Here is a 13219-nt window from a genome sequence, read left to right on the forward strand (position 1 = left end):
TAGCAGAGCGACTGAGCCATACATTAGCCTTACGGTCCACTACATAACGAGTGACTGGAGTTTGAACAGCTGTTGCATCCAGACAAGTTTTTTCCCAGATGACCACACGGGTGAAAACATCGCGAGTGGCTTGAAGCAGTTTCTTCAAGAATGGAATTTAGATGAGGAGAAACAGGTGTGCCTAACAACGGACAGCGGGGCCAATATAGTAAAAGCAGCCACTCTAAACATGTGGACAAGACTGTCTTGCTTTGGCCATTGTCTACACATTGCTATTGGTAAGTTTACTCTTTCTCTTAGTGTCAGTATATTTAATGCATGCACACTTAGCAAACATGAGCTTAATATTAACTGTATTTATGTATTCATTACATTAGCTAATGTTTATATTATGTGCATTTAATATTAAATGTTCATTTATTTAAATGATTTTTTTAGTTTCAACTATTTTAATTTTAACTGAACTTTAACTTTTTTCTTTTAACTTTTTTTTGTTTTTGTTTGTTTTTTATTGTATTTATTTTATTCTTGTGCAAAAGAAACATAAATAAATGCATAAAAATAAATAGTTTTGTTGTTGTTTTGCAGAGAGAAGCATGAGGGATACCAGGATTGACAGAGCTGTGGGAGTCTGTAAGAAGATTGTCAGTGTTTTTTCGCACAGCTGGAAAAAGCAGCGAACACTCAAAGATGCTCAAGTAGAACTTGGCCTTCCGCCACACAAACTTGTGACTGAATCGCCAACACGATGGGGATCAAGGCAGAAGATGATCGAGCGGATACTTGAGCAAGAGAAGGCCATTACGCAAGTCCTGGCTGCTGACAGGTCAACCAGGCATCTGGTGCCTACTTGGCAAGATATTGATGTCCTAGACTCTGTCAGTAAAGCACTTGGGCCTCTTCTTGATTTTACAGATGCCCTCTCTTCTGAAAACTATGTCACAGTGTCATGCTTGAAGCCTACTCTTCACCTATTCAACAGTGAGCTGCTGCAGGGGAAAGATGAAGACACAGATCTCACCAGGACAATTAAAAGTTCAATATTGGACTACATGAACACCAAATATGGTGACCAAGAGGTTCAGGAACTGATCAACATGGCAACAATTCTTGATCCACGCTTCCGCACTCAGTATATGAGTCAAGAAGAGATCCTGGTCATCAAAGCCAGAGTAGTCAGAGAGGTGGAATCCCTTTCTGTCATGCCAAGTGATGCTGGCTCTTCTACCCCTGTAACGTCATCTGAATCAACAAAAGAAGCTCAGAGTGCATCTAAAAGGCAGAAGAAGAGTCTTGGAAGTTTTTTCAAGAAACCAGCTGCTGAGATGACTACCCTTTCTGAAACAGAGAAAATTGAGGCTGAATTAAACAACTACCTGCATGGGCCACTTGCAGATGGTGAAAGCAATCCCCTTACGTGGTGGAAGGTACATGAGGTGAATTTCCCTAACATCAGTCGTTTGGTGAAAAAGTACTTGTGCATCCCCGCCACTAGTACACCCTCAGAGAGGGTGTTCAGCGCTGCTGGAAATGTAGTGACATGCCAAAGTCTCTTCTGAAACCAGCTACAGTGAATATGTTGGTCTTCTTGACCAAAAATCTTAAGGTGTGAGCCCTGTTCTCTTTTTGAAAGCTACTGAATCACACTAGTATGTGTGTTATACAACTTGCACTACCAGTTCATGTCAGCCTCATTTCTATATTTTGCAAGAGTATATCAGTGTTTACAGTTTAATTAAACTTTTATTTAAATTTAATTTATTGATTTATTGTTTTTTAATTTATCATCTTGTTTTGCACTATTTTGTAAACTATCTGAAGACATAGTTGGGATCATTACTTTTTGATACAGTGTTTGCACTATTTTTACAATTTGTTCCATGGGACAAGAGTGTTGATAATTTAACTACCTAATTGGTGTTAGCATGTTCCACTTACGTATTATATTTACATTCTAAGAGTGTGTTTCACTCTGAACTTCTTTACTTTATCAGGTTACTTTAACATGTTTGTTACTTTATCAGGATTTATTTGCAGTTGTACTCTGTTGTAATTTTGAAACACAACTGAAGACATGGTTGGTGATTGTTACTTTTGCTGTTTGCTTTGCACTATTTTTGCACCATGAGAGTATAAATAAATAAAGAATCTGTGTTTACATTTTAAACTTGTAATTGATTTGAATTATTATTGTGTAATTGTTGTGTGATGTTTTTCAGCACAGTCACTGGAACACAACTTAAAAATAACATAATCTGATATTTTACAGAAGAAAATAATTTATCGTCATTTGTATCGTTATCGCAATAAATCCCTGAAATTATCGTGATAAGTTTTTTAGGCCATATCGCCCATCCCTAGTTGGAGACCAGTGTTTGCAATCCTTGTCAGAGCTGTATCTGGGGTAGAGGATGCTACTGCGGCAATATATGATGCTTGTGACAATCTGATGTCTCGAGTGCCTTTGGGTCTCGCTCCCTGTTTGTGCCATCGATTAGTAAGTTGATCGGCTTGTTTCTCTACCTGTCGAGGAGCACTAGTTTCATGGGACTCACCAGCTATATGCTGAGGGTGTCCGTGACAAAGCTCTGTTGTGTGTTCTGTAATTGTTAGGCCTTACAAATGTATAGTTCAGAAATGGTCACGTCTGCGTTGCCACACAAACCGGAATTATCCCGACAACGTTTTATCTGTTTAGAGGTAAAGGGAAGGAGGCCTTCACAGGGGAGAGAATAGTTGACACTTCAGGACTGCGTTGTCATCGTGTCCTGGCCCTGGTCCTTCATCAGATCTGGATACGGCCTGGATCCGGCAGACAGCGGTAAACCTCGGGATAAACAGAGAGACTAATATTAGCGTATACGCCATCCTTTTTATGATGTACCAAGTACATCAGGATTTATGGGAAGTGTTTCCAGTCCTTATTCATTAAATTGAATAAGACTTAATATTTAGTTGCAAATCCTTTGCTTGCAATAACTGCATCAAGCCTGTGACCCATTGACATCACCAAACTCCTGCATTCTTCTTTTGTAATGCTTTTCCAGGCTTTCAGCGCAGCCTTTTTCAGTTGTTGTTTGTTCTGGGGGGTTACTCCCTTCAGTCTCTTTTTTTAGCAGGTAAAATGTATGCTCTATAGTGTTTAAGTCTGGAGATTGACTTGGCCAGTCTAAAACTTTTCACTTCTTGCCCCTGATAAACTCCTTTGTTGTTTTGTTTCACAATGTTTCTGTTGTCAACTGCTGATGTTTCCTTGGTCTACCCTTTCGAGGTCTGTTACTTAGTATACCAGAGGTTTCTTTCTTCCTCAGTAATTTTCAAATGGTTGTACTGGCTATGGCCAATGTTTGTGCAATGGCTCTAATTGATTTTCCATTTTCTCTCAGCTTCACAATTGCTTGTTTTTCACTCATGGACTGCTATCTTGTTATCATGTTGGTTACACGTCTAACTATAAATGCAGTCTGCACAGGCAAAACCAAAATCTGAAACTGAGCGCAGACATTCAGTGCTATTTATTGTTTGAATAATCAATGTAATAGGACATGCCAGGGCAACAAAACACACCTGCCAGTCACATGTTCCAATACTTTTGGTCACATGAGCAATGGGTGGGTTCAAACAAAAGGTTATATCTTCTAAGTGGAGTACCGCAGGGATCTGTGTTAGGCCCTCTGTTATTCTCAATATATATGCTGCCACTTGGAAATATTATAAGGAAACATGGAATTAGTTTCCATTGTTATGCTGATGACACTCAAATATTTCATCACGGCCAGATGAAAACGTTAAATATCCAAATTGACAGAGTGTGTTAAAGATATAAAAGATTGGATGACGCGCAATTTTCTTTTATTAAATCCAGACAAGACAGAGGTACTAATCATCGGTTTAAAAAACGCCCACAAAACCTCTCACACTACAACTTTAACATAGTAGGATGTCCTGTTACTTTATCCACTACAGTAAAATACCTGGGTGTTATACAAGACTGCAACCTGTCTTTTGAAAATTATATTTTGAGATTTCACCAGAAGGAATATGAGGCGCCGTCTAGGGCTTAAATCAAACTTCATTCACGCACATATGAAACCCTTACATACACATATACTAAGTAGTCACACATACATGTATACTGCTGAATGCTCAAACTAATACATATGAAATGCACATCACATCGTAAGTCGCTCACGCACACACACGCAAACTCTACACACACGAGACGCGCTTCCATATACATATTGCATGTTTCAGGCTTCCTCTACTTTCAGAGTCATCCTGCAGATATGAGGGTCGTATTTTAATTGTTGTTGAATACAAGCTCCCCCATGTTGTGGTCACCAGGTTAGAGGTCCTACCAGGTCTTCCTGGAGGTAAGCTCCCTTTAGGCCCTCACAGGCCTCCTCAGTGTTTTGAAACACAAACACTGGGTAGATCCATGGATCGAGTAGAGAAACTCCCCTCGCTTGTAAGGGCTGTAAAGCACTATGCTGAGTCATACTCTCCAGGATGTCCCGTCTCTGAGATCCGGGCTGAGTGGTTCACTGCCTGAGCGCAGTCCCTCGGGTTGGATGCCTTCCAAAGGCAAGTGTCCAGAGGCTCTGTCTTCGGACAGACAGGAAGTGGCCAGACTGTAGTGTCTTATGTAGTGACACCAGGTCAGGCCTGCCTGGTGGCATTTCAGGTGGCACCTTCCCCTGAATAGTGACTGGCTGGGATTCCCTCGGGTCCCCTAGCCACATTCCCTAGAAGGGACCCTTTCTAGTTTTTGAATTGTGGTCCTAGGCCTTTGAGCTGGCCCAGGTAGACCTTCCTTTAAATCTGCAGAGGTTTTTCTGTGGTATCCTTTAGCTTGGGCTATGACCGTAGGGAATGCTGTCACTGACAGCCCATTGTGACCTGAGGGCATGCACTCCCCTTAGCATGGTGGCGTTGGTATATCGTTCCCCATTGCGGCATTCTGACGTAGTGTAGAATTCCCTTTCGAAAGGGAACGTCTCAGGTTACGACTGTAACCTATGTTCCCTGAGAACAGGGAACGAGACACTACGTCTTTCTGCCATGCCTCGGGGCCTGCCTGCAACAGTCCCTTCAGACGATAGGATGTTGTCTTGTGTGCAAGGCTCCCCTTTATACATCCAGGTCGCGCGTTAATCAATCAAGCTGATGATTCACGGGCTGTCGCCGGTCAACATGATTGACGTGAGTTGATATTTGATTTCAGACACCTGTCACGCCTGAGGCGTTCCCCATTGCGTCATTCTGACGTAGTGTCTCGTTCCCTGTTCTCAGGGAACATAGGTTACAGTCGTAACCTGAGACGTTTCTGATGCAGAAAAGTTAGTTCATGCATTCATGACCTCGAGACTAGATTACGGTAATGCTTTATTAGCCGGTTGTCCTGCATTCTCAATAAACAAGCTACAGTTAGTCCAAAATGCCGCCGCTAGAGTTCTTACTAGATCAAGAAAATATGATCATATAACACCAATTTTATCATCACTACATTGGTTACCTATAAAGTTCCGTATTAATTACAAGGTATTGCTACTGACTTATAAAGCCCTAAATGGCTTAGCTCCAGTCTATTTAACGGATCTTCTATCGCCCTATAATCCATCACGCTCTTTAAGATCACTAAATTCAAGGCTTTTGGTCATACCTAGGATATCCAGATTCACCAAAGGAGGGAGAGCATTTTCACATTTAGCTCCTAAACTCTGGAATAGTCTTCCTGATACTGTTAGTTGCTCAGCCTCGCTCTCCCAGTTTAAAACTAGATTAAAGACGCATCTCTTCAGCCAGGCATTCATATAATACTTTTAATCTTACAGTTAAATCTGACCTCTAGTTCATAAACACCAGAGGAGAACTGGCCCCCGACTGAGCCTGGGTTCTCCCAAGGTTTTTTTTTCTCCATTAGGTCACCTGATGGAGTTTTTCAGTTCCTTGCCACTGTTGCCTTTGGCTTGCTCAGTTGGGGATATTTGGGATATTTCATTTAATTAATCAATCAATAATTCTATTGATCAGCATTATCAAACGTGGACATTTTCCACTAGAAACAAGCATTGATGTATTATTTTAATTTAATACTGTGAAGCTGCTTTGATACAATCTGTATTGTGAAAAGCGCTATATAAATAAACTTGACTTGACTAAGTTGTGTATCAGATCCAAATGTAAATACCTATCTCTTCCCTCATATTCATCTTAGATGTCAAACATATACAGTCCCCTCCAAAAGTATTGAAACAATTACAGATTTTGGCAATTCCTTTCATTTTTCTGTAGACAGATAATAATAGGCAAATGCAAATGATCAATTCGAAACCATTCACTTGCCTTTTGACGCCACCTTTTCCACCTTCACAATCATGGAAAGTTTCAAGGACATATAATCAATTTATAAAAAGGCATCAAATTATCATAATATTTTATAGCAGTTGTCTACTTTCTACCATTACATCAAGGCTCACTTTCATGTCCTTTCACTTTATATTTCTCTCTGTTAATTATTTTGATGTACTGAAAATTAAATTTAATATTTTTGTCTTTCATGTCAGACCTGATGGAAGTGAAGGAGGAGAGTGAAGAACTGAGTGAAGTGAAGGAGGAGAGTGAAGAACTGATGGAAGTGAAGGTGGAGAGTGAAGAACTGATGGAAGTGAAGGAGGAGAGTGAAGAACTGAGTGAAGTGAAGGAGGAGAGTGAAGAACTGAGTGAAGTGAAGGAGGAGAGTGAAGAACTGAGTGAAGTGAAGGAGGAGAGTGAAGAACTGAGTGAAGTGAAGCAGGAGAGTGAAGAACTGAGTGAAGTGAAGGAGGAGAGTGAAGAACTGAGTGAAGTGAAGGAGAAGAGTGAAGAACTGAGTGAAGTGAAGGAGGAGAGTGAAGAACTGAGTGAAGTGAAGGAGGAAAGTGAAGAACTGAGTGAAGTAAAGGAGGAGAGTGAAGAACTGAATGAAGTGAAGGAGGAGAGTGAAGAACTGAGTGAAGTGAAGGAGGAGAGTGAAGAACTGAGTGAAGTGAAGCAGGAGAGTGAAGAACTGAGTGAAGTGAAGGAGGAGAGTGAAGAACTGAGTGAAGTGAAGGTGGAGAGTGAAGAACTGAGTGAAGTGAAGCAGGAGAGTGAAGAACTGAGTGAAGTGAAGGAGGAGAGTGAAGAACTGAGTGAAGTGAAGGAGGAGAGTGAAGAACTGAGTGAAGTGAAGGAGGAAAGTGAAGAACTGAGTGAAGTGGAGGAGGAAAGTGAAGAACTGAGTGAAGTGGAGGAGGAGAGTGAAGAACTGAGTGAAGTGAAGGAGGAGAGTGAAGAACTGAGTGAAGTGAAGGAGGAGAGTGAAGAACTGAGTGAAGTGAAGGAGGAAAGTGAAGAACTGAGTGAAGTGGAGGAGGAGAGTGAAGAACTGAGTGAAGTGAAGGAGGAGAGTGAAGAACTGAGTGAAGTGAAGGAGGAAAGTGAAGAACTGAGTGAAGTGAAGGAGGAGAGTGAAGAACTGAGTGAAGTGAAGAAGGAGAGTGAAGAACTGAGTGAAGTGAAGGAGGAGAGTGAAGAACTGAGTGAAGTGAAGGAGGAAAGTGAAGAACTGAGTGAAGTGGAGGAGGAGAGTGAAGAACTGAGTGAAGTGAAGGAGGAGAGTGAAGAACTGAGTGAAGTGAAGGAGGAGAGTGAAGAACTGAGTGAAGTGAAGGAGGAAAGTGAAGAACTGAGTGAAGTGGAGGAGGAGAGTGAAGAACTGAGTGAAGTGAAGGAGGAGAGTGAAGAACTGAGTGAAGTGAAGGAGGAGAGTGAAGAACTGAGTGAAGTGAAGGAGGAGAGTGAAGAACTGAGTGAAGTGAAGAGGAGAGTGAAGAACTGAGTGAAGTGAAGGAGGAGAGTGAAGAACTGAGTGAAGTGAAGGAGGAGAGTGAAGAACTGAGTGAAGTGAAGGAGGAGAGTGAAGAACTGAGTGAAGTGAAGGAGGAAAGTGAAGAACTGAGTGAAGTGGAGGAGGAGAGTGAAGAACTGAGTGAAGTGAAGGAGGAGAGTGAAGAACTGAGTGAAGTGAAGGAGGAAAGTGAAGAACTGAGTGAAGTGAAGGAGGAGAGTGAAGAACTGAGTGAAGTGAAGGAGGAGAGTGAAGAACTGAGTGAAGTGAAGGAGGAAAGTGAAGAACTGAGTGAAGTAAAGGAGGAGAGTGAAGAACTGACATTTTTAAAGGAAAGAAGAGCCAAGAAATCTTACACCTGCACTCAGTGTGGAAAGAGTTACACAACCAAACAAAGTCTTGAGTGTCACACGAGGATCCACACCGGAGAGAAGCCGTTCTCATGTGATCAGTGTGGGAAGAGTTTCACACACATATCAAGTCGTAATCAACACATGAGGATCCACACCGGAGAGAAGCCGTTCTCATGTGATCACTGCGGCAAAACATTTCCTAGTACATCAGTCCTGAAGGCACACCTGAGAGTTCATACGAAGGAGAAGCCACATTCATGTTCTGTGTGTGGAAAAAGTTTTTCACTTCTGCCATATTTACACGCACATCAGAAAATTCACACTGTTGTGAGAGAGTACATGTGCTTTGAGTGTGAGAAGACTTTTACTACAGCACACAGTTTAAAACTGCACCAGAGAATCCACACTGGAGAGAAACCTTACAAGTGTTCACACTGTGACAAGAGATTCAGTCTGTCAGCACATCTGAAAACACATGAGATGATCCACACTGGAGAGAAACCTTACAAATGTTCACACTGTGACAAGAGATTCAGTCAGTCACCACATCTGAAAACACATGAGATGATCCACACTGGAGAAAAACCTTACAAGTGTTCACACTGTGACAAGAGATTCAGTCATTCACCACATCTGAAAACACATGAGATGATCCACACTGGAGAAAAACCTTACAAGTGTTCACACTGTGACAAGAGATTCAGTCATTCACCACATCTGAAAACACATGAGATGATCCACACTGGAGAAAAACCTTACAAGTGTTCACACTGTGACAAGAGATTCAGTCAGTCAGTAAATCTGAAAACACATGAGAGGATCCACACTGGAGAACAACCTTACAAGTGTTCACACTGTGACAAGAGATTCAGTCAGCCATCAAATCTGAAAACACATGAGAAGATGCACACTGGAGAAAAACCTTACAAGTGTTCACACTGTGACAAGACATTCAGTCGATCAGCATATCTGAAAACACATGAGAGGATCCACACTGGAGAAAAACCTTACAAGTGTTCACACTGTGACAAGAGATTCAGTCATTCATCAGCTCTGAAAACACATGAGAGGATCCACACTGGAGAAAAACCTTACAAGTGTTCACACTGTGACAAGAGATTCAGTCATTCATCAGCTCTGAAAACACATGAGATGATCCACACTGGAGAACAACCTTACAAGTGTTTACACTGTGACAAGAGATTCAGTCATTCATCAGCTCTGAAAACACATGAGAAGATGCACACTGGTGAACAACCTTACAAGTGTTCACACTGTGACAAGAGATTCAGTCTGTCAGTACATCTGAAAACACATGAGAGGATCCACACTGGAGAGAAACCTTACAAGTGTTCACACTGTGACAAGAGATTCAATCAGCCATCAAATCTGAAAACACATGAGAAGATCCACACTGGAGAACAACCGTACAAGTGTTCACACTGTGACAAGAGATTCAGTCATTCATCATTTCTGAAAACACATGAGATGATCCACACTGGAGAGAAGCCGCACGCGTGTGATCAGTGTGGGAAAAGTTTCTGTATTAAAAGTCGCCTAAAACTACACATGAAGGTCCACACTGGAGAAACCACTTAAACACAGTCTGAGATCACAGTAAGTAGTTTATTTTCATGTGCTGAGCAGCAAAGCTCTTCTGTGTAAGTTAGCCACACATCACCCTATAGCCAAATCTCTCCTCTCCACCTATAGCCGGTGTGGGGTGAGCACAGGACACTTTGTTGATTGATATCTGTTAACTTGTGTTCAACCAACAACCGGAATACCCGGATGTCGAGGTCACTTCATTGATTTGGAAAAGCACGTAAAATCCTGGCAGAAAGTAATGCATGAGGATGTAGTGTAACGACTACTTACTGTGTCATTTTTGGTTAAAAAATAGTGCAGACAAAATGCTTTTGTGGAAAAGGAACAGATAGGTGAAGAGGAGAGGGAGGTGGAAATGGAACAGAGGTGAAGAGGAGAATGAGGTGGAAGAGAATGTGGAACAGAGGTGAAGAGGAGAGGGAGGTGGAAATGGAACAGAGGTGAAGAGGAGAATGAGGTGGAAGAGAATGTGGAACAGAGGTGAAGAGGAGAGGGAGGTGGAAATGGAACAGAGGTGAAGAGGAGAGGGAGGTGGAAATGGAACAGAGGTGAAGAGGAGAGGGAGGTGGAAATGGAACAGAGAGGTGAAGAGGAGAATGAGGTGGAAGAGAATGTGGAACAGAGGTGAAGAGGAGAATGAGGTGGAAGAGAATGTGGAACAGAGGTGAAGAGGAGAGGGAGGTGGAAATGGAACAGAGGTGAAGAGGAGAGGGAGGTGGAAATGGAACAGAGAGGTGAAGAGGAGAATGAGGTGGAAGAGAATGTGGAACAGAGGTGAAGAGGAGAGGGAGGTGGAAATGGAACAGAGGTGAAGAGGAGAGGGAGGTGGAAATGGAACAGAGGTGAAGAGGAGAGGGAGGTGGAAATGGAACAGAGAGGTGAAGAGGAGAATGAGGTGGAAGAGAATGTGGAACAGAGGTGAAGAGGAGATGGAGGTGGAAATGGAACAGAGAGGTGAAGAGGAGAATGAGGTGGAAGAGAATGTGGAACAGAGGTGAAGAGGAGAAGGAGGTGGAAATGGAACAGAGGTGAAGAGGAGAATGAGGTGGAAGAGAATGTGGAACAGAGGTGAAGAGGAGAGGGTGGTGGAAATGGAACAGAGGTGAAGAGGAGAATGAGGTGGAAGAGAATGTGGAACAGAGGTGAAGAGGAGAGGGAGGTGGAAATGGAACAGAGGTGAAGAGGAGAGGGAGGTGGAAATGGAACAGAGGTGAAGAGGAGAATGAGGTGGAAGAGAATGTGGAACAGAGGTGAAGAGGAGAGGGAGGTGGAAATGGAACAGAGGTGAAGAGGAGAGGGAGGTGGAAATGGAACAGAGGTGAAGAGGAGAATGAGGTGGAAGAGAATGTGGAACAGAGGTGAAGAGGAGAGGGAGGTGGAAATGGAACAGAGAGGTGAAGAGGAGAATGAGGTGGAAGAGAATGTGGAACAGAGGTGAAGAGGAGAGGGAGGTGGAAATGGAACAGAGGTGAAGAGGAGAGGGAGGTGGAAGAGAATGTGGAACAGAGGTGAAGAGGAGAGGGAGGTGGAAATGGAACAGAGGTGAAGAGGAGAGGGAGGTGGAAATGGAACAGAGAGGTGAAGAGGAGAATGAGGTGGAAGAGAATGTGGAACAGAGAGGTGAAGAGGAGAGGGTGGTGGAAATGGAACAGAGGTGAAGAGGAGAATGAGGTGGAAGAGAATGTGGAACAGAGAGGTGAAGAGGAGAGGGAGGTGGAAATGGAACAGGTGAAGAGGAGAATGAGGTGGAAGAGAATGTGGAACAGAGGTGAAGAGGAGAGGGAGGTGGAAATGGAACAGAGTTGAAGAGGAGAGGGAGGTGGAAGAGAATGTGGAACAGAGGTGAAGAGGAGAGGGAGGTGGAAATGGAACAGAGGTGAAGAGGAGAGGGAGGTGGAAATGGAACAGAGAGGTGAAGAGGAGAATGAGGTGGAAGAGAATGTGGAACAGAGAGGTGAAGAGGAGAGGGTGGTGGAAATGGAACAGAGAGGTGAAGAGGAGAATGAGGTGGAAGAGAATGTGGAACAGAGGTGAAGAGGAGAGGGTGGTGGAAATGGAACAGAGAGGTGAAGAGGAGAATGAGGTGGAAGAGAATGTGGAACAGAGAGGTGAAGAGGAGAGGGAGGTGGAAATGGAACAGGTGAAGAGGAGAATGAGGTGGAAGAGAATGTGGAACAGAGAGGTGAAGAGGAGAGGGAGGTGGAAATGGAACAGGTGAAGAGGAGAATGAGGTGGAAGAGAATGTGGAACAGAGGTGAAGAGGAGAGGGAGGTGGAAATGGAACAGAGTTGAAGAGGAGAGGGAGGTGGAAGAGAATGTGGAACAGAGGTGAAGAGGAGAGGGAGGTGGAAATGGAACAGAGGTGAAGAGGAGAGGGAGGTGGAAATGGAACAGAGAGGTGAAGAGGAGAATGAGGTGGAAGAGAATGTGGAACAGAGAGGTGAAGAGGAGAGGGTGGTGGAAATGGAACAGAGAGGTGAAGAGGAGAATGAGGTGGAAGAGAATGTGGAACAGAGGTGAAGAGGAGAGGGTGGTGGAAATGGAACAGAGAGGTGAAGAGGAGAATGAGGTGGAAGAGAATGTGGAACAGAGGTGAAGAGGAGAGGGAGGTGGAAATGGAACAGAGAGGTGAAGAGGAGAATGAGGTGGAAGAGAATGTGGAACAGAGGTGAAGAGGAGAGGGAGGTGGAAATGGAACAGAGAGGTGAAGAGGAGATTGAGGTGGAAGAGAATGTGGAACAGAGGTGAAGAGGAGAGGGAGGTGGAAATGGAACAGAGGTGAAGAGGAGAGGGAGGTGGAAATGGAACAGAGGTGAAGAGGAGAGGGAGGTGGAAGAGAATGTGGAACAGAAATCTCTTAACTAATGCTGTAAACTATGGAGTCAGTTGTAGCCTACTAGGCTTCATTAGCCTACTATAATATTGAAGGTAAAAATTAACTTATTTGTATACAAACACTTAAATTATAGTTTTATTTATTTTTATATGAATGAAATAAAAACATTTAAATGGTGGCTGTCATAAAAACTTGCCAGCTTTATTCAAACATGCATTATGAATATATAATATGGTGCATATATTTAGCAAAATCCTCCTCTCTAGAGTTAATTTTTCTAGCTGACTGACGAGTTTATGGCCACTGGATATGGTTTTTCAGAGGTAAATGTGGCGTTACATGACGTCTTTCCACGGTTGAAACACTGATTGAGCGATTCCATGTCACATGCTACGGATTTCGATAAGTTGTACTCTATCATTTAACACACTTTCAGATGCTCATTCATGTTTATTTGGCCCTGTAACTGGTGTTATTAAGGCGGAAGAGAAGATCATGTGCTTCTCTAGAGCTGAGCCAGAGCGATCTCTCGCCACAGTGCCAAAACGCTAT

At 43.0% G+C, this 13219-nt stretch overlaps 1 protein-coding gene across 1 annotated transcript in view; it reads left to right on the plus strand.

The window, feature by feature from the left end:
* LOC307169567 (uncharacterized protein) overlaps positions 1 to 7866 on the plus strand; it is a 199603-nt gene extending 191737 nt beyond the window's left edge. Inside the window, exon 2 of the mRNA XM_079890301.1 lies at positions 6567 to 7866. Within this exon, the coding sequence (XP_079746427.1) occupies positions 6567 to 7861 (1295 nt within the window). The 3' untranslated portion in view covers positions 7862 to 7866. The remainder of the gene's footprint in view (positions 1 to 6566) is intronic.
* Positions 7867 to 13219: the final 5353 nt, after the last annotated feature.

The sequence above is a fragment of the Squalius cephalus genome (assembly GCF_949319135.1).
Source record: "Squalius cephalus genome assembly, chromosome: 1".
NCBI lineage: Eukaryota > Metazoa > Chordata > Actinopteri > Cypriniformes > Leuciscidae > Squalius > Squalius cephalus.